The following is a 25030-nucleotide window of genomic DNA, read 5'->3' on the forward strand; positions in this document are numbered from 1 at the left end:
TCTCTTACCATCAGTAAGGGAGGTGATGCTTCCCAAGTTCTCGGTGCTGATCTCTGCAATATTCTCCATCACAAGAGTCTGCCTGGACAGCTTATCAAGGAGGTCTCTTGTCACAAATGGTGTTTTACCAGAGAAGACAATTTGCTAATGGAGACAAGGTGGAAAGGAAGAAAAGGAGTCATTTTGAAGCTTCAAAACAAAACTTAAGCCTCTGAAACACCTGGCACCTGAAGAAATGCAATGGCAAATTCTTTGCCTGGAATTATCAAATATTTCTTGTTGCTCTGCTCTGTTTTGGCTCTGATCCCCTGCCCAGCTGCCTCTGTTTGGTGCTTTCCCATGGCCAATACTCCCTGCTGCTGACATCTGCATTTCCTTCAGCAGTCCAACATCATTCATATCAAACCTGGACAGTGTTCAAGCCTGCTTCCCTCAGCTGCATATTTACTGTGTGCTCTTGTAGACGAGCCCAAAACTCCCTTTTTCTCATACTTGTGAGTCAGCAGTGTCCAGCTTAGTGCTAATGTGGACTGGGATTAGAGTTGTTCTGCATTGCTACAGTGGGCTTCTGGTTATATCTGAGGTTGAAGAGTCTTCTCCCAAATGCTGGGACTGTTGTGGTGGGGGTGAAGAATATGGGGAGGGGAGGTTCCTACTGCCACCACAGCCATCCCAGCACTCGCTGGCCTTGTTAAACCATTTATCCCTATGAAAAGGTAAAAACATAATGCAAAAATGAACTTTGCTCAGTACCTGGATGAGCTGTGTGCAGTACTGCAAGTGCTTAACTATGGTTATATCGAGGCTGTCGCTTCCTGTGGTCAGGGGCAGAGGGCTGCCAGCAACACTGGTGCCTACCCCTGTGTCCTCAGTCAGGGCTTCGCTGAGGTGGCCCCTGGCTTCAGGGTGCTCAGTCCTGTAACTACAGAGGGAGGAGGAGGTTAGTGTGGGGCTGTGGCTGCCTGGGCAGACAGACACACATTCACTCAGAGATGGGCAACGAGCACGGAGCAGAGCTGAAAGCAGCGCCCTGGGACCACACAGCCCTTAGAAAGCCAGAAACATGGTGATGAAGACATCATGTCACGCGTGAGCAGAGGTACCTGAGGCACAGTAGGGACAGGCCTTGAACAACGTGGTGTCTGCACCAGCAAGTGTCTATAACCTTGCTGTCACATAGAGGCACAAACACTGGGGGTAAACACCCATCTCTCAACAAATTATCTCCCATATTAGTCCAGAAGAAATAGCATTACAGTTTGTACTGTCTCAAGTACTGAGCTGCTGAGAGCAGGTCTAGGCTATCAGCATCTTTCTGGTGCTAAATTCAACGGTCTCTGCAGAAGGGAAACCACTGCTGGAATATGGGACATGATATTTTCATAGGCTGCTTTAGGCACACTGTGTACAGCTTAGTTTGCCAGTAGTTTCTGTAAGAATGTAAAGCTGTTCTCGCTGTGTTTTAAATCATTATTTCCAACTTCGTCTTGTACAAATGGTCCTCCCTGTGTTTAAATACAAAGCCCGAGGTCATGCCCCAGACTGTAAGTGTGCTTGGCTGCAGGGCTGGGAGCGTCAGTGCCTGCGGTCCTTACACTGAGTCGCATGCAGCTAAAAGTGGAAGCAGGAATCCACATTGTCTGGGATGAGCCCAGGGGGGAACATGAGATTTTTAACTTCAAGATTTTAGTTAGGTTCCGAGTTAGCTTACAACTGACTTCAATTTCTTCTGCTCAACTTAAAATTATGATGAAGTGCCAGCTTAAAGCCAAATCTTTAAATCAATGACCTAAGCTCAGAATACCAGAACAGCAAGCAACACAATTTTCTGAGTTTTTCTTCCCACCCTCTCTCAGCCTGGGAAGAGGCAACACAGAAATGATGGGAACCGAATGGTTGTTGCTCGTTTGCACTCAGAATTGTTTTGAACGGGCCATGATAAGGTGTGAGAAGCAGAGCTTCCCTGTTGAAAAGCATGTGGGCTGAGGGAAGATGCGCTCTGCTTTTTCTTTTTTCCTGCTCTAGTGCCACACGCAGGCAGTGCTAAGGAAGCAGATGTGCTTTTAGGATCTAATGATCAAAACACAGCATCTTACGGTCACACAACAATGGCAAACCACAACACAAAACACCACAGCTTTTTTTTTTCTCTTTTTTTTTTTTTTTTTTTTTTCCCCTCAAGAAGACCAGAAGTGATGAAAGAAGGGCAGGTAACACGCAGGGCCATGGACAGAGTACCAGTCATCACTCTTACATTCCAAAGGAAACCTACACCATGCTGCTTAAATCTGGCCCTGTGTTACTGTTATTGACAAGCTTAATCCACTGCAAAGACTCATTCGGCTAGAGAGAAAAGACAAAGGGAGGGGGGAAAAACCACAGAGGAATTAGTAATTACATCCAAGGAAAGCCAGGTCCAAACCTATGTCAAGGAAGAGGCTCTGCCAGTATCGATGACAGCTTAATTTAATTTACCCATCTCTTTTTGGGGGGCAGATTGCGCATATTTGAAAAGATTATCCTGGAAGCTAAAGATTTGGTACGCAGCAGCCACCGGAAACCCTCTGACCCTATAAACTCCTCCAGGATTTGTCAATCTTCCTTGAATAATGTATGCACCGGGATCCTCTGTTAGCAACAAAGAGCTGGGGGATCAGTTTGGCTTAAGCACAGCTGGCAGTTGCTACAAACTTACCTATTCTTCTCAACCTCAGTATCTGAAAATACTGAGTCTGCACCTCCTCCACCATTACAAACCTCCTCACCACCACCATCCTCATCATCAAAGTCAGAGGTGTTCAGGAAATCAAAGCTTTCTAAAGCACTTTCAACTGTTAGACTTAAACTGGAGGACCTGCTTCGGCTTACTGCTGGCTTGCACTGCAAAAGCAGAACGAACCAATGAAAACCCCAGATATTAGCTACTACTGAAAGAAAAACATAAAGGATAAAGCTTAAAATTTTCAAATTCTTCATTTTATTTATAATACTTCATTTTATTGGGTATTTCATTTCAAACCTTCATATTCATAGCATACACAATCAAAGCCTGGAAACTAGAAAATCCCTTTCTCCTCCCCTCCTACCTCCTCCTTTACCCAAAGAGAAGACCTGCAAAGGCAAAAATCAGCACGTTTTATAGAAAGAACAGGTACATCTCAAGTCCAAGTGACACAGCTTTCAACATCCTCCAAAAGGAGAGATGGTAATTAGAACACTGGAATTTGAAAAAGAAAGGCACATTGCATAATGGCTGTTACAGGTACAAAAGCAGATTTATATATAAATACATATACAATGGCACTACTGAATGTATTCCAGATATAACTCCAATGAAGCTAAGCCATATTGGTCCCACATCTGCAGAGGTATACATGTGATGGAAGAGAGAGGACTTCTGTGGCCTTTGAAGCCACACTGCTTATGAAGGAAAATGCACTGATTTCCTAGGTGACAGAAAAAGGTAGCATTCTAACCTGCAAACCAACAGTGCCTAGAGAGGGAGGAAGTCATCCTATCTCACTGCTGGGATGAAATACCACCAAGGCCTTGCTGGTGCTGCAGGAAGTACCAAAGCCCTGGTTACATGTGGTGGTTCATCCAGGTGTGCCCACAGACTTGATGCCAAGGTTACTTTGCCAGAGCAAATGATGATCAGCAGATGGAGTTGTGTGAGGACTTCTGCACCTCATGCACTGCGTGACCACTGACGCAGGTACAAAGCTGCATCTTCCAGTCCCAAGTAGGAACCAGGACTCTGTTTCAACTAGTAAAAGAAAACAAGCTGGCCTCTGAGTCTGGACTTGGCTCTTCTAGAACTGTCAAGGTTTGGAGTTTTGCTTCTAGTTTGTTTGCAAATTGTATGTTAGCATTTATGATGCTTGTCATCTTGAACTGACAGCACAGTCTTTCACTATTCAAACACAGTCCACAACATCTCCACAGGGCTGTCACACTTGTGCGGCACAGATGGCTTTAGCTGCTACTTCTTTCGAGGCTGGTAGTGCAGCTTCTTCAGGCAAGAGCAACAGCAACATGTGGGCTTCATATTTCTCTGACCATCTGACATGGCCAAGAAAGCTTTCTTCAGACACAGCTGGATACCAGCTCAGCCTTCTGAGCCCAGTATAACCACTGGGGATGCTGTGCACCCACCTGCAAGCTGGTTAATAGCCACATGCAGATGGAAAGCAGGTCTGGGAGAAGCAGCCATCCCCAGTGTGCAGGGCTCCTGTCTGCACATCTGTCCTCTCTCCCACCATGCCTGTCCCTTTATGGCTTCCAAAAAACGGAAAGTGAATGAGCAGTCTCCATTGTCCCTGTGTTGCTTGGACACTCAACTTCATGGCGGAGCAGCCATGAAGTTGAAAATCAACAGTAATGGTAGCTTTGCCTGTTTCAAATACTGAGGAAATAGTACAAAAATCAGGGGCTGCAGACTGTCAAAAAAAAAAAAACACACCACTTAGCTTGGGGAAATACTGTGCAGCTGCATGCACCAATGGAAACAAAGATGTTAACAAAGCTGTGGGCTTTTTTTTTTGTAAAAAAGATGAATGCTTCCCTCCTTCCTCCTCAGCCTTGTACTTAAAGGATGAGATTTAAATGACTATCAGACCAACTTGCACATGAATATGAAGCATTTGAAATGATTATTTCCCATGTGATACTATTTGCTCAGTAACATATCATGAGTTATTATTCACAGGGAGATATGAGTCACAGTGATCAGCAGTCAACATACTAACAACACACATACAAAATTCATTACTTCTTTCCAATCTCCAATGTGTTTGGTTCATCCTGGTGTAAAGACAGGATTTCTTCTTTTAAAAATGCATGGGGGAAAAAGAGAAAAGGCTTGGGGAAAAAAGCAAGGAAGGAATGGCAACCTTCAGTAGGATCTGCGCTTCAAAAATCACCTTGGCAGTTCAGAAAATTCAGCTGCCATGCCTACATGGCCTGATCCTCAGCTGGTGTAGCTTTGCAGAGCTCTGTGTAGTTCAGTGCCAAAGTACACCCACCAAGGATGCGGCTTGTGAATTTTAAAGGCAGAAGATTGGCTATAATATGATCTCCAGTATGGCACAACTAACAGGCTCTCAAGTGGTTTCTGCAGAGAAAGGCATAATGTAATTGCCCCTCTGCCATTGTACCTTTTTCTCTTTCCCCCAAGTTTTGAGTAGATTAAAGGATCCATTGCTCAAGCATACAAGGCTACCACCAGCACACTGCAGACACATGCTTAAAAATACAACACTGTGAAAGGGTGCTCCAACAGGAGCAAATCTGTTTAGTGATCTCTGATTTGATGTTTGCGTGGAAGAGGAAGAGATTCTACTCGCTCAGATCTCCTTTAGTGTAGTACTTTCCGAAAATGTACTCACTTTTAGGATGTCATCCAGATGCATCACTTCCTGGTCCAGGTCCTGAAACTCTTTGTACTGCTCTTTATGAGGCTCAAGAGCTAAGAGAAGCCCTTGCAAGGCTTCTTCAATGCTTCCATCGAGATAAGACTTGTAGCCTTCTGACTCCCCACTGATGGACCCCTCACATGGCAGCCTCTCTGGGGTCCCAGGCACCTCAGCAGACGTCAGCCTTTTCACCAGCTGCTTGGTGATGTTGCCCTCATAGGTGTCCAGCTCCACCGGCTTTAGTTCAGAACCTTCATCTGTGTCCTGCAGGAGAGACACCGGGACGCTCGCCTCTATAAAGACACGATCGCTCCTGGCATCGGAGGGCTTTTGGCAAGCTTCAGAATGTGCCCTGGGGGTGGCCTTGATCCCAGTCACTGCTGCCTCTCCGGAGGATGGCAGGTCCTTGGGCTCAGGGACAGAGTCTCCGCAGGAGTCACTGCTGCTGCAGTCTGGGCTCGAGCTCTGAGACGACTTGTGAGCTCGGTGCTGAGTAGCAGTGGTGGTGATATCGGGGCTGGAGCTGACGTGAGCAGAGGAGGGCTCTGCTGGGTTGGCAGGGGGCACGCGGTCTTCATAAGGCAGGTCGCCAAAAGTGAAGGAAAGAGGCCGCTTCTCAGTGGTTGCTGTTCCATTTTCAAAGACATCATCTGGCAAGTTTGACTGAAAAGAGAATTGAGAAAGAGAGAAAATGTCTTTCATGTCTCATTGGAAAGAAAAAAAAAATGATCTATGTGTCTGGGAAAGACAAATACAAGGAATAAGATTTGAGAAGCAGTCAAGACTTGAGAAATGGGAAAATTGAAGTCCAACTTGTGCTTTCATCTGGCACAGTTCCCGACTCCAGAAGGATTCTGCTGGTAACTCTAGGTTCAACATCTCTTTGGGGTAAGTCAAGAGCTCTGGTAAGCATGTCCCACAGGAGCAACCAAGCACTGTTTGTCTAAGCAAATTGACAGCACTTCCATGGCACTACCCCACTTCTTGTGGGAAATCCTCCTGATGGGCTGCACTCAAGCTATCTTGGCTACATTTTCACATTCTTACAGATTTCTGTTGTATTTATTTCCTGACTTTTAAAGTAGCAATCCCTAAACTGTAAAACAGTCTGCTCCAAAAGTTTCTCCAGTCACATCATTTTAATGGGGATATGACCATGCTATTCCTTTCCTGTAGAAAGTACACAACCACATGCAGATACCTCTGCCTATTGCTGAACGTGAGCTACACAAGAATCATGTTCAACACGAACTTAATCCAAAAGGAAACAGAAGGATTTGTGTGGTGGTGTACTGAGCAGAATACTGATCACTTAGGAAACAAAAACAGCATATATTGATCCAAAAATGATATCACATGTTCCCCCCAGAGTGATTATCAGCACATATATACATTCACCCCTGGCTCACCTATGGGGACACAACACTGCAGGTTGTCTACCTGACCCCACTGCCTATCTGACGCACAAATTTTGCCTTAATCTCATGTTAAACTCACTTACTGCACACTGGAGAGTGTTAGAACATTTCTGCTGACTTCTTCCCTGCTATCAGGTTTGAAGCATCTCAGAGCTGTAGTACACATCCTTCTATTATTTTACACAGTTTTTAGAACGGAAAGAAAGGCAAAAAGCAGTAAGGAGGGGAAGTACAAGAACCTGCCTGGAGGCAGAATGTAATAAATTAAAGCCTGAAATTTCACACTGATGGGCTCTGAAGCAAATTTTAGCCTTCATTACGTGGCAAACTCATGCAAAAGCACAGCACAGATGAATTGCAACTAGTATTTTGCTGACAATTTGCTGGAAGGAACTATAGGCACTCCCGTGTTGGCAAGGTACTCACAGTTAAAATGTTTGAAATTTTCATCATTTTTCCAGCAGCTTTTTTCCCTAGACATAACGACACTCTTATTTCTTCTTTCCCCTCACATGAGTGCACTTTCAACCTCTCTTTTACTGCTGAAAGTCAAGTCACTCAGCAAATGTGTAACATCAATCAGCATGGCACGCCATTTTCAATAACTTCATTTTTAAGAATACCATACTGGCTTGTGCTCCTGCTCTGCACTCCTCTCTGCACTCAGAACATTACCCCTGTAGAAACCAAGAGGAACTTTGCTTTACCACAAGCAGCGTGGGTTCACACTCACGCTCTCCCCTGTCAGCAGTCAGCAAAATAAGCCAGTTGCACCAGAAAGCAGCACACAAGGCATGCATGGGAATGGAGATGCCACATGGGGACTGATACACTCCTTCAGCACACAAATACCAGGACTCACATATAGCTCTAGCCCCGCTTTGGGGCTTAGCCTGAGCGATGGCAGATCACTAAAAGAGCGACTGCGCCGAAGCTTGTCAAAGAAAGTGTCTTGCAGAGCATCTAAGATTGCCAACCTTGGCCTGTCTTGCAGGGGATGCAGCCATTTCTTCAACAGTTAAAAGCAAACATGGTAAGGAGGGCAGGTTAACTGAATGCTTTGCAGCAGAGTATTTAAATTACAGGCACAGGACACAGCACTTGTAAAATTCACATCTCTACAGATGGCCTATTCAGCTTAATATGCAGTCCTTATAAAGCATTCAGAAGTTGTTTCACACAAAATCTAAGAGCACCTTACAAATCTCTTTTTTACCAGGGGACGCATTAAAAATACTATTGCGGCAATGCCTGTTTAACCACTGCTACAGGAAGAACAGAGATTTTATAGAGATTACTCAAGTAACACAGCAGTCAGGGGAGAACAGTTACATGGTAGTTGGCCATATAGCATGCCAGGACCACCGTCACCTTCTTTGAGGATTAGCAGCTAGAAATGCATTTGCTTTATAAGCGTCTGTGAGGGTAACCTGCTGACACCAGGGAAAAAAGCCTAGATGTAGAAAGCAATGAAGCATTTGCAGTGTTTGAACTGTGCTAGGGTTTCTCATTACATAAACATGAAGCCAAGGAGGGCTTACAAAGAACGAGTGATCCTTGAAGGTTGGCGTCTCTGGAGTGCCTTGGCTGTACATGGACATTCTCCTTTGGAGAGCGGAGGCCTTGCTCACATTTCCCGTGGTGGGGGTCAGGTCCTCCACATCAAAGGGGCTGCAAGCACACAGATGGGGAAAATAAAATAAAATAAAATAATAATTAAAAAAACACTGTTAGGCTGATGGAGAAGGAATTTCAGGTCCACAGAAAGGATTTTTTGAAAAGGGTGTTTATTAGCACATCAAATCTCAGAGCTGGCATTTTTTTTAACTGGAGTGTTTTAAAATGTTAATTAAGCAGCAGGCTCAGATGTACAGTTTTCATTTCTAAAAGCATTTTATTCTCAGAAACCTTTTATGCAGTACTGCCTGCTTCTCACAAGAAGGGTATTCTTGAAGCAGAGTTGACAGGTAGAACATGTAATAACAAGGTAGGTGCTCAGTAGAGTTAACAGTAGCTAATAGAGCTGTTGTATTATAAAGGAAATCAGTTGCTGTCATTGCTAGCTTCATGTTTATTGGATTACAAGAAACAGCATACATGACTGTAGAAGTAAAACAATAATGCTGCTTAAGAAATGACAGTTATCTATTTCATTAAAACACACTGAGAATTAGCTCTGAATCCAAACATTATCAGCTTACCCATGCTTACCACTGCAGATAGACAGTGCTAGGAAACTTCCCACTGCCTTCACACCACATACAAAACCCACAAAGTCCAGCTTATAAACCATGTTTTTTCCCACAAAGAGAGAAGAGACTACATTGATAGATCTCTTCTGTGTGATTTTTGTCCACTTTTCTTTAAAACAGCCACTTGACACAGAGACCATCCAACCAGTTCTACTTACTACCAGGTGATTTCAAGGTTCAGCTTGATTGTGCCAAGGTCATTAATGTCTACTGCAACCACCTGGGGCCGAGCTGCAAACAGGTCTTTTGTTTCACAGGTTACACTTCCTACAAGGATGTGAGTAGCAAGTCCCTTCACTTCTGTCACCTACAAGAGAAAAAAACAGGACATCCATGATCATGCAAGGTACTGTAATCCTTAATTACAAGAAATGGTTTTGGTTTTTTTCTGGACTGGGCCTCTTGCTAGAAGGCTTTTAAAATATGATTATATTTGTTGTGTCTTCATTACTTACAGAAAAACTACAGAAAAATGAAAATTTATTTTCTCTTTTTCATAAATGTATGATTGCACACAATCATGCTTACAAAACACAGGCATATCTTGTATGTTTACTTCACAGTTTTTGTTGGTGTCAGAAGAGAACAAGCAGGCTGGGTCAGACCAAGGACTGTCTTGTGTTGTATTTGTTCTTCCACAGTGACTGTATGTGGAGTCTGAGGGAATGGCAGTAGCAGGCATAGTGTATCTGTGATTTCATCTAATATTCTCTCTGCAATAGGCAGCTTTCATATTAGTGTATTTCCTAATAAAGTTTGCCTATCTAGTAACCCCTAATACAGAGACTCATTTCTCTGTATTTGTTTCCTGTAACTCTGAACCTATGTAATCATTACATCTATAATGGTGTTTGGTAAAGACTTGTACAAATCTAGTAGGAAAAAATCTCACATAAAACCATTTAAGTTTTTATAGTAAGAGTAGAATACAGCACTATTCAAGCTTACGTGTACATTTATCTCTTTTCTTGAAAATTCAGAGGGATAGTTATACATGCAGATCCTGTACAGAGGACAGGATCTGGAATCAGGCATGAAGAGAGATGTTAAACTTTGGGAACTGCTGTGTAAGAACTGCAAAAGAATCAGGTGCACAAGTTTGTTTAGTGCAGCTGGTTGGTAGGACTGAGCTTTGGGGCTGTTCCAACTTACACCTGACTGTCCCCTGCGTGTGTTTGAACTGGAGACCTCTGTATTTCTCCAGATCAACAGATGCTGCTCTCTTATCTGAGCAGCATTAACTAACTCATCAGTAGTGGATTTTTTTGGGTTTTCAGTTTGCTTTTGTTGTTGTTTTGCTGAATACTGTTAGCAAAAAGGTTTCTATAGATTTATGTTGCTTTAGTGAAAATAACTAAGAGTTGCTGGAGAGTGATGTGAGGCAAGGGTTACGTTGGTAAAGGTGCCTATATAGGGAGCATTAAGACAACCTCTCCCACATGGGTTACCAAACTGATTAGCCTTGTAGCATCTAGGACTGCATAGTACTATGGCACTTCTTTTAGTCAAGTGTGCTTGAAATACTAATTATGACTCATTTCAAAGAAGTTTCATGATCTACTTCTGTATTTTTGCTGATAGTGCACATAAAGGCAGTCTCTTGGCTCTTGTCTTGCTTGCAGGCAGAGAAGTTAGTATGCATACCTTTATGGAGATCAGCCCAACAATGAGAGGGAGGAAGACCATTTCTTCTCCATCCCAGCTTTGCTTGCCATTTACTTCTATTTTGCCTTTCAATTTCCATCGCTGGCGACCATAACGCATGAAAATCTGAAAAAGAAAACTCCTCTTATTATCTTGAGCAATATGCTCTCTTAATGCTCAAATATTGGAAAGGGAAGGTCACCTTTTGCAGTTCCCTAACTCCTACAGCTTGATGGGTAGGCTAAGCGGGGTTTGGCTGTCCCCCGTTGAGAGGCCTTTGCAGTTGCAGGGCTTTGGCTGATGATGAAAACAGAGTGACAGTGGTGCAACACCTCAAACTGAGGTGGTATGCTGGTATGGCTGCCATGGACTTCAGAGCTGGCTGGGTAAAACCAGCACCAACGTTGGGCCTGCAGAGGCTTGCAGGCATGAAAGTGGTGGGAGAAACTGATGATAGCCAGAGTGGGGAATCAATGACCAAGACAGCTGCAAGCTGCAGATTGTAGGGGGAATCCATAATCAAACCACTGCAAATTCCCTGCTGGACAGAGCTGGAGACTTTTAGTTTAACCTATTTCTAATGAACCTGCTTTTGATGTTCTCTAGGTCACTGCAGTGACCTGAGATACTGACACAGCTTCACAGCATGTAGCACTGGGGTTTCAAAATAAATGATTCTGTGTCTTTCTGCTTCCTCAAGAAAACTCCAGCATACAGTTAAGAATGTTTGCAATGACCTGTCCAGTGAGCTGCATATGTAGGGTGAGGTATATGCTTTATTTCCAGAAGAATTGGAAATGCTTGTTGAGAACAAGATGGTGAAAAGCATGCCCTAATTCTGGGAGACACTTAAACACAAGAAAAAAGCCTTATTTTCATTTAAAAAAAAAAAAAAAAGTCTTGTAGTTCATGGAATAGCTATCACCCAGTGCTCCAAATGTAATTTTCAGGTCTTGTGACAGATGCCCTAACACAGGAAGATAGAGATCTGCAATGATTTTCAGAAAGCTTACAGGAAAACTAGCAGCTGTTTCTTGGCATGTAGATGTCAGTAAGTTTTGCTCAATGCAGAGTAAAATGCAGCAGGAGTCTGCCTCCCTTTTAATTCTTCTTGTGTTGAACCAGAAGCCAAGTGCTACATACCTCATACTGATCCCCAGGGCAGAGTCGAGCAAAGCCAGCCAGACCTGGGGAGAGAGACAGAAAGTGAGGGTCAGTGCAGATAAACAGCCCCCTGCGTCTACCCAATGGCCACCAGCTGTGACAAGAGAGGGCAGCAGCCCTGTCAGCCCACCCTCTATGGGGATGGTTGTTTTTTTTCCTTTGGTACAGAAATTCATCATGTAGTGGTTTTGTGCATATCAAAGACTCGCACTTCCCAGCTTTTTTCCCTCTGAGCATACTTCTCCCTTTTGTGTAATAACTATAAAACAGAGGAAATAGCTTCCTGACATCATCTGGTTTCAGAAGCTGGGCTTCATGCTCTGACTATCACAAGGCGTAGGCGAGCTGCTGATTACCAGCAGTTCTTGCTGGTTAACCCAAATCAGCCCCAGCTATCTGTTCTGAAGTCTGAACAAGAAGTCTGTGTTATAACTTCCTAGTGGAAACACAGGGAGGCAGAAGGACTCCTGCATCCATGGTGTAACCACTGCTGTACTACCCCAGTGTCTTTGAGTACTAACTACATCAAGAACCACAAGTGACCTCTGTAATATGAGATTTATCCCATCTTTCCCCAGAGGGGTGATATATATGCCACAAGAGCTTTGCTGCACTGTCTGCTTGAGAGCTTTTCTTAAAAGGATGTCATGATGCTATTTCTGCATAGGCACCATACATATGAAATGGAAAGTTTCCTGGGGTTCGTGACCATTCTGCGGTCCCAGGGAAGCCACCACCCCCCTCCTGGCCTTGTAACTTGCCCTTCTGCAGGACGGGGAAAACTGGCTGCTTTCTGGTCGCCCAACCCTCTACATAGGGAATCTCTTCTTCCTCACTGATCTCTTTATTAGGTAGCTACTGCATTTGTTTTGTTAAGAAAAAATAATTGCTTCATTTCTTTCAGCTGCTCAGCACCCCAGGAATACACCATGTTTTTTCTGTCCTCTCATACCAGCTGCTGCTGGTACTTTCATAGAGAGAAAGAGTTTATTAGCATCAGCACAGCTAAGCTGTGCCCTAACGTTGGCTTCTACTACCAGGCTGCAGGTAGACTTTGGGACCAACTAGATCCCTCTTGTGCAGTCACGGCCTGTCCCAGTAATCTGCTGATCATTCATTTCTTTCATCAGAAAATAGTTTTCTTCACTCATCCTATTGCTTAGCTGAATAAAGATGCCCTTGTTCAGAGCTCATATTACCAATTCCTGTCTAATTTATTTACTGTTTATAAATAATTCAAACTTTTTAGCACTCCACTGCTGCTCCCCTCTCCCTAGGCACGCTTTTACAAAGGAATTTGATCTCTGCTGGGACGCATCTCTGAAAGCATCTGAGGAACATAAAAGGCCCCTTCTTTGCTCACTGGATGGGGGGGGATGTGGCTTGGGCCTCTGTGTGCATTCTGTCTGGAGCTGAGGTCTGTGCCCAGTGACAGGCCCTGCCAGGCACCAGCTTAGGCAGGAACTGAGGTCTAGGAATGAGGTCTTAAGGCTGCTGTTCAGGTCTCTGCAGCCTGATGATGGGCAGACTGAACAGTGCACAGCTGCTGAGCTCAAATCACTGTCACAAGGCACGTAGGTTTTGGTGACGAGCAGCTCTTGGGGCCTCAGTGTATAGCAGGAACCAATGGCTCTCGTCATAGAATCATTAAGGTTGGAAAAGACCACTAAGATCGCCTAGTCCAACTGTCTACCCATCTCCACTAACCACGTCCATCAGTGCCACACCCACACAGTTCTTAAACACCTCCCTGGGCAGACAGTTCTAGTGCCTTACCATTCTTTCAGAGAAGAAATTTTCCCCAATATCCAACCTGAACCTCCCTTGATGCACCTTGAAGAGGTCAGTGCAATTAGTGGCAGGACAGGTTGGCTGCTAGGTGGCTATGTAAGATATCAGAACACAAACGTATTTTGCATTCAGGGCCCTGAAGCCTTCTGCAGCATGCATAGCTCTGCTCAAGTGCAGGAATGTGGGCAGGTGGATTTCAGTGCTGGACTAGTGTTGCTCTAAGAATGACCTGAGTGTTTTGCTGTCTGCTTCAAAGAGGGGCAAGGGCACTTCCCTGTGCATCATAACAAGGCACTTGGCTTACCCACTCAGACTTCCTACAGTCCCATATTGGGTTTTCCTGTTTAATTTCAGCTGATTAATCCTGAGCTACCGCTCTTTCTAGCAAGCTTATTATCTTTATTTTGAGAAATGATTAGGTTTAAAAAAAAAAAAAAAGTATTGTACTATCAATAGGTGTACAGAGGTTAGGCTAAGTAGGATTATCATGGTGGAAGGATAATAAATGAAAAATGTTCACAATAAGCTCCACAAAAAGCAATCTCTAAAAGAGATCCTTCCTCAGTGGCAGTCTTTGGGTTAACCAGACACAACTTAAATGGGGTCCAGGAGAGGTGGAGCCAGGCTCCACCCTCTTCTGGTAGCACAGGTGAATTGCCTTCACCTGTGCTCCTGTGCCTGACTCATTGCTCACCTCAGGTGGTCAATCAGAAGTTCAGGCTGTGATCAACATTTCCCATACCTGTATCAATCATAAAAGCACAGCATAGGCCTCCTGCTTCCTGATGGTGCTGTGTGGGTTGGCTCACTTTTCACATAAGCAACAGAGTGCACTAAAATAACTGTCACTGGTGTGGCTAGGAACAGGTAAGCGTTGGGGGGAGGAATACTTTGAGTTTTAACATTGGATTCTAAAATTAGTAGCACAGTTGGCTGTGCTGTGGTGTAATGAAAGGATGCTTGCAATGTGATCACTAGGCTTTTGTGCTGGAGTTGCTCTAGCTGTGCTAATAGCAAAAGTTGGATTGTCCTACTGGATTCCCATTCCTGGAGAAAGTGGCCTAGATAGGAGTCATGGTGTCCTAATTAGAAAATACTTAGTAATACAGTATTTCTCTTTGTTAATTTCTCATTTGGCTTCTTCATGGTACAAGAATGTTTAGATATAGCTGTTATCTGTGGTTTGCTCTCTGCTTCACTGTAGCCCACAGGCCTTTGTACAGGACTTGGGTATCCAAGAGAGAAGGGGCCAGGCCTTTTCAGCCCAGTTGTTAGTGATGCCCTGATACCTTCTGCAACGCGTCACCTTGTGTTGAACTGTGCATCACACTGCATTTGCAGCAACTATGGAAATACCCTGAGGGGCTTGATGCAATTTGCTTTCTGTGCTGTATGGCCTCGGGTTTACTATTTTGAAGTTCAGCTCCATGGATGTTCATGTAGCTCCTAAAGGGTTGTGGGGATAGAGGCAAAAGGTGCAGTAGCCTTCAAACTGAATTGCTTTGGCTGTTGGGAGGAGCATTTGGGTGAGCCTAACTATCACGTCTCCCTTGAAAACATGAATCATTTTATTGGAAGAATCTCTCTGCAAACTCTGCCCCCAGCTCTGTGATCCTTTCCAAAGGTAGATGTGCAAGTCAGAGTTTGAAGGCTCAGCAATTAGTGTAGTGGAGGGGAAAGCAAGCTTCTAAGTACATATAAAACCAAAGCATCTCAGTTCCCTCAGTACCAGGCACAGACTGACTTCTGCTGTTCAGTGAAAGCAAAGGTGAAAAAGTAATTACCTTTCATCTTGATACTAAACTCCCCCAGCAGGTTTTCCAGCTCTGCTTCAATGGTACACATGTTCTGTTAAGGAAGACAGAATAGCAAGGTCAGAAAAACCCTCCTTTTTTTCCTTTGGAAATAAACACTTCTATTATGCAAAGGGAAGGTATTTTTCATTAAAATCAATATGCAAGAGCTACTCCAGTTTTTAGCAAAATCTGGCCCTAAAAACAGCAGCTGAGCTATACTTGCTCACACCGAAGCTGAATGTAACCCTGAGATCTAATCCTGGCATTAGCAGTGGGCAGCTGTGGCCCTTAAAGGATAGCATGGCTACTGTCCCTGTCTTCTCCAGCCAGGATGCGGGCCAGCAGCAGCTCCATGCCACAGTAGCTCCCAGCATGTTTTTAATCTCCCAAGAAACATGGACGACATTAAAAATAAAGACTGTGTGAGATGGGTACTTGACCCTCCCCAGAAGAGCTAGGCAGGATGCCACAGCTTGTGCGTTGTGATGTTTGCAGCACTATCAGACTTTCCATAATTAAACAGCTGGTTTAATAAAATAGATAGTAATCACAGCAATTGAAACTGGATGCAGAGCACAAGATGTCTGCTTGTTCTAGCTACCCTGCCACCCTAATGTCTGCAGGATGGGAAAGAGCATGTATGGTTGTGACATATGTAGGTTCGGGCCAGATTTACTTCTTTAAATGCAGTGATTCCTGGAGTATAGCCCTGGTCTTTTGGAACATAACCATTATTATTTCAAAGAACTCTTTGGGTTTATGTCACCCATCTTTGTAAGATAGCAGGCATTCACGAGAAAACAACAATTTTCCTTCAGTGGTTTTACATCTAACCCTTTTATCTGGATGTGATTATCACTGAAATGAGCGGCCAAGTTTTCATGGCCTTTAAACAATGAAAATGGAAGGCCAAATGGATGAAGACATACCTCTGTGTATTCTTTGTAACTCCTGTTGATTTCGGTTAAACTCTCTCGAGCTGCTTTGCTGGCAGGAGACATTGCAAAGGCCTGTTTCATCTTGCTGGCACCATCACAGAGACGTCTCTGAATACAGTAGGCCTCGTAAAGCTCATCCACCTAGAGCAAACAACAGGAACGGTGAGGAAGGGAGGAAAAAAAAAGATGAACTGAGAACTCAATGAAGTAAAACAATTGTGTTACAAGGAAACTAAGCCAAACAAGCGATTAAACCCTCAGATGGAGAGTGAGTGGATGAATGAAGCTGTCAGTGAAGCTGTCATACTGTCACAGCTGACCAAAAAAAAAGCACAAGATAGAAGTATCTTCTACTGCATAAATCTCATTACTGTGATAACAGATGCTTTGCAGCAACTCATCTGCTTACCCTGTGTGCCCTTAAGTTTTGCTGCTGCCTTTCCCTCCAGTTTGGGACACGTGCAATTGCAGCTGTACAGGAGGAACGCAGCAAGCTTCTAAAATAAATATACTGGTGTCATAAGTGCTCTTTCAAAGATGTGGGCGATGTCCACACTGCCAGATGGGAGTGGGCATGCTAATTGGCACATTTCTTAGGGACAGCAGTGTCCTCAGTATTGCTAACACCAGCCATGCATTAAGACTGTTGCAGTATTGGACTGACAGGTAATAGTGGGAGAAGGGGGGGTGATTTTAAATCCTCAACAACTAGGAGTTGTAGCCCAAATAAGAAAAAGTTTAGAAACAGCTAAATTCAGTTTTGAACTTCAGCTCCATAGATGCTTGCATAATTTCCTTGTGATCTTCTTAGAGTCCTTGGCATGGCCGAGGCACCAGACATTCAGTAAGCAGTCTGGAGGTTTTGTAATATTTGGTGATGTACAATGTGAAGTCTCACCTGGATCAAGCCTGCAGTGGATTTACATGTGTCTCATGCTTTGGTTTTCCTTTTCTCTCTAATCCCTGCACTGAATGTATATGCTTTACACCATCCAAGCTGTCCAGTGGAAGTCTACAATGGTATAGTTTAATTTATGGTTGAGAAAACAGGTTTTCTAATCTGACATTATCGGGGGAGGAGAGGAAAAGAGAAAGATGCATCTCTTCCTGCTTCTTATGTCCCTGTGAGGATGGAATGATATGTGTTCTTTATCTAGAATAACTGTTTTCCTTTGTTCTCTGTCATTAAGTGTCTGCCCTACCCATGCTGGTGCTTTCTCATGGATTTTCGCAGAATTTCTTTCTGTGGAAGCTTCCAGCACCTTGGCTTTGTTAGTCTATGATCATTTTGCTGTGCTAGAAATGATCCTGATTCAGGTGTGCTGCAATTGTCTTCTTTTTTTTTTCTTTTTCTTTTTTTTTTTTTCAAGCCTGCTTAATCTTTAGCAAAAGGTGTCACTGATTATTTATTTGGAGTGGGGCTGCTCATCCTGACTTCTTCAAAACACGACATTGACTCGTACAAGACAGACATATTCCTGATAGCAGAAGCCCTTACTGTTGGTTCTCCAACCAACATGGGAACTACTCTGCAAGTGAAATGGTGCAGCAAAGGGTAATGGAAGCCATAGGCAGCATCTTGACATTTCAGAGTTACAGGAAAAACTTTCTTGGTGATGTACCCACCACTTTACCACTTCTAAGTCAGCACTGTTCCCTAAGCTAAAGACAGATCCTACAAATGGCCATTTCTTGGAGTTGACTCCTGCCATCAGGGTGGAGCACTGACTTTGTGCTGCTATCTCCAGTGTGAACATGCTCATCTGCCCCAATAAATGAGTGTGGTCTGCTGCTGCACACTGTTCTCACCCTTTGCTTCCTATGCAGCGGGTGCCCTTGTTCAGCACAGGGTCAAAAGAGCCCTCCGGCATCTGAAACAAAACTGTGCTGTCACCTGAACAAGCCCACCAGTTTTAATGCAATGCAACTCTACTTCTCCTGCCTCTGTTGCTGTGGGTTACAGGAAGAAAACTAATGTGCTCAGGTGACCAGTGTTACCCTCTTGCATTTGGTGCCTTTCATTCCTATTACAAGCATAGAAACCATTAGCTTTAAAAGGACTGGAGTGGGAAGGTCTTGAATGGAAATGTTCTCCAAGCAGTAATTTTGCCATTCATGTTGCCAGCAAGAAAGAAAGTGGCTGGGGGAACAAAATTTCAGCCTATTGCCTGTTGACTTTTTTCAGCTCTCAGAGTAAGAGAACACAAAATTAAAAGGTTTGATGGACTATCATAATTGGAGCACTTCAAGCTGTATGAATGCTTTTCAAATGGCTCTCAAAACGCATTTCCTCCGTCAAAAATAATTCCTTCTTTTGTCAGGCTCAGAAAAGTAACTAATAACTAGCAGATATGCTTATAACCAAGAGAACGCATGTTGTGGGCCTCATCCAACTCTAAACTGTATAGGTATAAATCACAAAGCGTACCTCTGCTGGGTACAAGACACTCATTCTCACCAATGCAATCAAGAGGATGTGAGCCCACCAAACCATGCAGCAGAAGCTGCACAAGATGACCGAGACCAGCAAAAATACTGAATCTGGGAGAGGCTTTGTCAAATCCACCTCCCTGGAAGGTGGAGGGAGGGGGCAGTATTAGGTTCAGGAGTTGTTTTTTCTAATGTAGGACATGCTTGGGGTGCTTGTTACCTTGCTAATGTGGAACTCCAGCCTCCTCATGTATCGTTCAACTGCTTTGATTTGCTGGGGGAAACAGAAAGTAGAGAGTGAGGCACATGTGAACACATCTGCAAGATATTTCCACTCTAGCTTGTGTCTTCAGATCCCCAGGAGTCTGAGGAACTCCTCCTTAATGCATGCAAGGCATTGCTGACCATGAATCTGGCCTCAACTGTCCCACCTTACTGTGACTAAGCTGCTGCTGAAAATGGAGCTCGCTGATATCTGCACATAATATGCTTTCAGGTACAAAGCCATGTTTTCTGATAGAGTCTGCAACAATTTTCTTTGATGCGAGTTCCCTAGTTCATTTGAAATTAGTAAGTTGAGCACTTTTGGCTTAAAAACCTCTGTATTTTCACTACTTTGAAAGCCTATATTAAAACGGGTAAGATTTTGCATTTCAAAACCTATTCTCCTGAATAAACTGTTTTTGAAAGCAAAATCAAGCTTGGCATTTCAACTGAAAAAAGCCAAATAGTTCAGGAAAAGCTTTTGAGGGCTTTTATTTTGTTTCAGCCAAAATTTCCCATACAGAAGGAATACCTTCAATTCTTCAGCTTGTTCCCCCCCCCCCCCCCCCAGCAGTGCCCAGAGCAGGAGTAAGCAGTGATCACACAGGCTGTAATTACCCCAAGGGCAGCTATCAGCAAGCCCACCTCTGTACAGTTCGCTTCTCTGGGGATTTTGTCCTGCTCTTTTGAATATTCATGCCATGAAGCGCTGGCTGGCTCTCACTCAGAGGAGAAAACGTAAGACGAAAGGCAGCTGCTTGAGCCCTTGGCTTGTCCCTCTGGAGTTGGCCTGTAGACACCCAGCATGTGCCCTTGCCAGCCTCCCACCCCTGCTGGTGGTTACAGGGCAAAGTTGTACAAGCAACTGATTCAATGGCTTGCAGGTAACTTCTGCATCAAAGACATTAGCCTGGCTGCTAGAGCAGGCTGAGAGTTTCCAGCTCCGCACATCGTACAAATACCAATGCTACCTTGCAAGTGTTAAAAAGGGTAACATACCTTATCTAAGTCGTACAGGACTCCCTGCAACAGAGAAGATGAAACTGTAATTTATTTTGAAACACAACAGTGCCAGAGCACTGTGAGACAATAATATTTATCAGCGAATAGAAATCGAAACCAAGACGAGAGCTGGAAGGGACGAAGATCATGCATTCACATGCCCAGTTTCCCACTCCCAGCCCATGCCTGTTCCAGTACCTCTGGATGGGTACTGTGCTTCTCTGAACAATCACAAGTATGACACGTACCAGGCGTGAGTTTCTTCTCATGTCTTTTAACTGAGCAGTCAGCTTGTCCAGCTCTGTCTGGTGCACTTCCAGATACTCGCTGTAAACACAAACCAGAGAAGGGAGGCATGAGCTCTGCAGCGTGTCACGGAGCTGCTTCCTAAGCACTATACAAGGAAATCTCTGCAACAAACAGCCTTCCTCAAAAAGTTGATCTGTATTGATCTGTTCTAAAAACAGTTTCCCCGCTGCCTTTTTGAGAATAATTAGAAGCCATTTGTTTAGGCAGCCCAGTGTTTTCCTGATGTTAAACAACCACCTTCAAGTAAGCTATCTTCTGCTTAGTTTACAGGCTGGTGCTTTCCAATTGCTGCTATCGTGTCTGGTTGGTAAAAGCCCTTATCATCAGAAGCGTTATCTTAAGGACTATACGTGCTTCTGATATGACTCCAGGAAACCTGGAGGGGGAAAAAAGAAAAATCTACTGTTGAAATCCCTGTCCTTGGGACTTTTTCAAGCAAACAGAATTGGAATTCTGGACTGATTTTTTCCTGCACATTTCCAATCTTAAGTTTGCTCCAACAGGTACATTCTTCTATCATTAAGGATCTTTGCTTCTGTGCAATGTCTTTCTATGTGCTAAAATGTCCCAGAAGACTTCAGTCAACAAGCACAAGAACGGCTCTTACTCCAGGCCATTCTTCAAGGCCCTGTAGACCTCTTCCATTCTTTTGGGCTGGGGCTCCTTGGGGGTGGTGCTGTTCTTGTGGCCCAAATTATGCATTTTCTTCACCTTTGCTTGGGGCTTCTTGAGCGCAGAGGAATTTTCAATAAAAGAATTACACCTGCAAAGTGAACATAAAAGAGGAGAAAATCCCTATAAATCATAACAATCTCAAAGAAGCGTAACTTAAAGAGATCTTCCTGATCTTATCTGTGCTAGAGAAATGGTTCTGCTTACATGCCTGCTGCTTAAAGGGCTGTGTTTGTTTACAGGTTGAGAAGTCTGAGCATTCTGGGATGTGTGCCATCAGCTTTTGATGTGCCAGTTGCCTCTCCCAGATATGAAGTCCCAGGCTCATCAGGCATTTCTCTGTCTTATCCTGTGCCTGTCCTGCCTCCTGCTGCTTAGATTCAGCCATGAAAGGGCTAAGAGCAAAGGGGTGCCTAGATAATTTCAGGTGTAAAATCTGGAGGTTCCTAAGACTTGGGACTGGTCACGTGTGTGTCTGGAGTCCTGATGGCAGCTGCAGCTCCTCACAGGGAGCGGAGGGCAGCACTGAGCTCTGCTCTGTGTGACAGCGACAGGGATGGCATGGAGCTGCGTCAGGGGAGGGCAGCTGGGGGTCAGGGAAAGGGGCTGCACCACAGGGCGGTGGGCATGGAACGGGCTGCCAGAGTTCAAGACAACATTCTCAGACATAGGATTTGAATTTTGGGTGGTCCTGTGTGGAGCAGGAGTTGAACTCAGTGTTCCCTGTGGGTCCTTTCCAACTCGAGCTATTGTATGATTCTCTATCATACTGCTGGTGGACCACAAATGGAGGACAGCTGTGCTGCTTGTAGGTGGCTCTTTGGCTCCCCTCCTGCAGGTCAGCATCTAACCCTACTGCTGGCAACTGGGAGGTGACCTCCTCACCATGTGGCTCCTCCCTGACTGTTAACTGCTGATCTGGAGCTTGGTGGGGTTCATGCAAGTTGAAACTAATTGGAAAGCAGCTCTGGAGGCATCTGGCTGACCCAGTAAAGTGTGTGGCTCAAAGCCTGAGGTCCTGTCTAGCTAAAAGGACCACGCAGGGAAAGGCTCTGCACCAGGATCTGCTTCCAGCAGGACGCTGAAGCAGCTCTGCAAAAACAGACAAAAAAATGGGGCTGCTTTGACTTCACAGCAGCAATGAGAAAACTGACTTTTAGGTAGCAGCAGTGTGAAGCTGGGGGCGGTGGAAAGCTTATCATAGTTCTGTGCATTTTACTTGTGAAAAGATTGCTGCATAAGTTAGGAAATTAAAATCATTCTCTGAAATGTTCTCACAACTCTGAGAAATGTGAGGAAGCCTTGCATTAAGGGTGGAGGGGAAGTACTTGGTAGTTAAGATGCAGGGTAACAGCTTAATGACATGGCCAATATATAAGGAGATTTTAGCCTAGAAAACTTATTCCTGCAAGCTGGGGAGAAGGAAGCTCTCCGTCACCTCTTTTCTGCCTTCTAAGCCCCCAGTCCCTTTAGCACCTGACTGTGAAAGCCACTTAAAGAACATGGTACTTGCCTGGAGCGTCTCTCTTGCAGACCGCTGAAGCCAGCAAAGGACTGGCTCCTGATAATCCCATTAGGACCTCCTGGAGAGAATGAATGTGATCCTATTGACATGATTTCCGGAAGCCGGGAGGATATTCCTGAAAAACAACAGAAAGAAGGTCAGGGATCGGGGTGGGCAGGAGATGTGCTGTGAAGCAGGGGCATCAGAAAGGAGAAAAGGCAACCCAACCCTAGGAGGGGCTGCGAGCTAGGGCATGAACACAACCCCCAGCTCCAGTCTGCTGAGATCTGTTGCTTGGTTTGCAGAATAAATTACAAGAGTGGACTATGAAAACCATGTTGCGGCTGCAATGAGGATCTGGGTGTGGGGCTGGAAACCAGCTGCTGCGATGTGCTAATCTCAGCAGTGGCCCCAATTCATGCCATGCCTGGCATGCTTCTCCCCCAGTTCCAGTGTCAACATCTGCCACACCAGAAGTGCTACCTTTTGAGTGCCACGCTACGATGAGGTGGTCAGTGAACTAAGAAGAAGGACCCTGTTGCACCCCTGTCTCACAGGACCCGTCCATTCACCACTGCCTTCCTTCCAGGGCTGCTAACACCACTGCTTTGGGAAACACATGGAGAAACTAAGACAGCTTAAAATAACCTGACAAAAAAAATGAACAAAAATATTATTTTCCCATTTATTTTAAAAGCAGAACCTGGCACACCTCATACCCTCAGTTCATTTCACCCTGCATCTGCTCCACAGCTGTGGATGAGTCTGGGGCTGAGACAGGGCTGCAGCAGGACTCCAGGCGTTAGTGCTGGAGCTGCCTGCAGGCAACAGAGTTGATGCTTTGCGACACTGCAGCCTATGGGACTCAGTGGGTAAATTTAAAGCAGCCTCTCATCCCCACAAGTGAATAGTCCATAGCTGAGTGCCTGAAAGGGAGCCACGTGTGAGGACCACAGATTTGCAGCCTGAGCCTTCACAACCAAACGTATTTATTGCAGATAAGGAGCAGAGTTACGCAGTGCCTCCACGGCAAACACTCACTGGAAAAAGCAAATATGTGGGGAAACGTCGTGCACAGTCCAGTTCTGTTTGATTTGTAATGCTAGGCTGGACAAATACTCCCTGAGGTGGCATTCACCACTGTAGAGAGCTGCTACTTTTCTCTGGAGATGATTGTATTGCCCAAGAAGAGCTGCTTTGTCAGGAATATTTCTATAAGAGCTCTGCCAAAAATATTTCTTCCAGCCTCAGAATTGTCAGCGCTATTAGCGATGTGAAATTTTCTCCGTTACACAACCCAAACAGCATCAGTCTCCTGATTCTGGAAGTGAGAACTGATCAGTACCCTGTAACTGGGCAACCCTCACAGATGCAGCCTTGGCTTTGTGATAGGTGTGCTTAAGCCAAATTTTCTCCACTGCTGTGACCAGCAGGTAGCTGTGATCTACCTGGAAAGGTTTCTGTCTCCATGCAGCCTCATGTCTGGGCAAGAACAACCACTGAGGTCTCTCTCAAGCCAGCTATGCCAACCAAAGCCTTCCTGAACAATCCCCAGGCACATCTAGGGAATTAGCATGGGCTAGAAGCTATTCCAGCTACTCTAGCACGCAGCTTGGATGTGGCCAGGCCCCATTTTTGGGAGACTTTTATAGCTGGAGACCATTCCAATTCATCTGGCCTTGTGCCTGGAGCACAGGAGCAGGAGTGACGGGTTTATGGCAGAGCTCCACAGGAGCATCTGCAGATGTGAGCCCTGGCTGCCAGTTGTCCAGCTCCCAGCCACCACTTCCCACCCCTGCTGTCTCCCAAAAGCAGTGCTGGTACCTGCTAGGATCAACTTTGGGATACGGAATTGTCTTCAGCAGACCAGTGCCATAACCTGGAAGCAAAACCTTGCACACTGTTCATCTAACAGTGTGTTTGTTGTATTCATTATGTTCACTACGCAATTATGATCATGCTGCGAAAACCCATCTGAGAACCAGACCAAACCCCTCTGAGAAGAGCAGCAAGCTTTGAGGGTGTCCAGCAGGATGGATAGAACAGCGTGGCCAGCATCTGGTGACATCACAGAATCACAGAATGGCCAGGGTTGGAAGGGACCTCAAGCATTATGAATCTCCAACCCCCCTGCCACATTCATGGACATCAACCTCCCCATTCAATACTATACCAGGCTGCCCAGGGCCCCATCCAATCTGGCCTTGAATCCCTCCAGGGACATGTGAGGGTGGAAGCTAAATCCCGCTGACAAAAAACATCAGCTCACAAACCCTCAGGAAACAAGAGGAACAAGAGCAAACCTGATACTGGGTGCTAGTCATGGCTATATTGGCCATAAAAACATAGTTATTTTGTTTTGGAGAAGCTTAAAAATGCAACAATCTTGAAAAAGAAATGTACTGATTTATTTATTTTACTTATTTTGCTGA

General features: G+C 44.8%; 1 protein-coding gene across 1 annotated transcript in view; it reads right to left on the minus strand.

Annotated features, from left to right (window-relative positions):
* Positions 1–25030, minus strand: part of RIPOR2 (RHO family interacting cell polarization regulator 2) — a 58172-nt gene that overhangs the window by 7501 nt on the left and 25641 nt on the right. Inside the window, 15 exon segments of the mRNA XM_048938828.1 lie at positions 9–144; positions 754–922; positions 2696–2880; positions 5388–6077; positions 8374–8503; positions 9243–9391; positions 10729–10854; positions 11872–11915; positions 15468–15531; positions 16409–16558; positions 19068–19121; positions 20111–20134; positions 20362–20440; positions 21030–21185; positions 22608–22734. Of these exon segments, the coding sequence (XP_048794785.1) occupies positions 9–144; positions 754–922; positions 2696–2880; positions 5388–6077; positions 8374–8503; positions 9243–9391; positions 10729–10854; positions 11872–11915; positions 15468–15531; positions 16409–16558; positions 19068–19121; positions 20111–20134; positions 20362–20440; positions 21030–21185; positions 22608–22734 (2283 nt within the window).

This window comes from Lagopus muta, chromosome 3, assembly GCF_023343835.1.
Source record: "Lagopus muta isolate bLagMut1 chromosome 3, bLagMut1 primary, whole genome shotgun sequence".
NCBI classification, from domain to species: Eukaryota; Metazoa; Chordata; class Aves; order Galliformes; family Phasianidae; genus Lagopus; species Lagopus muta.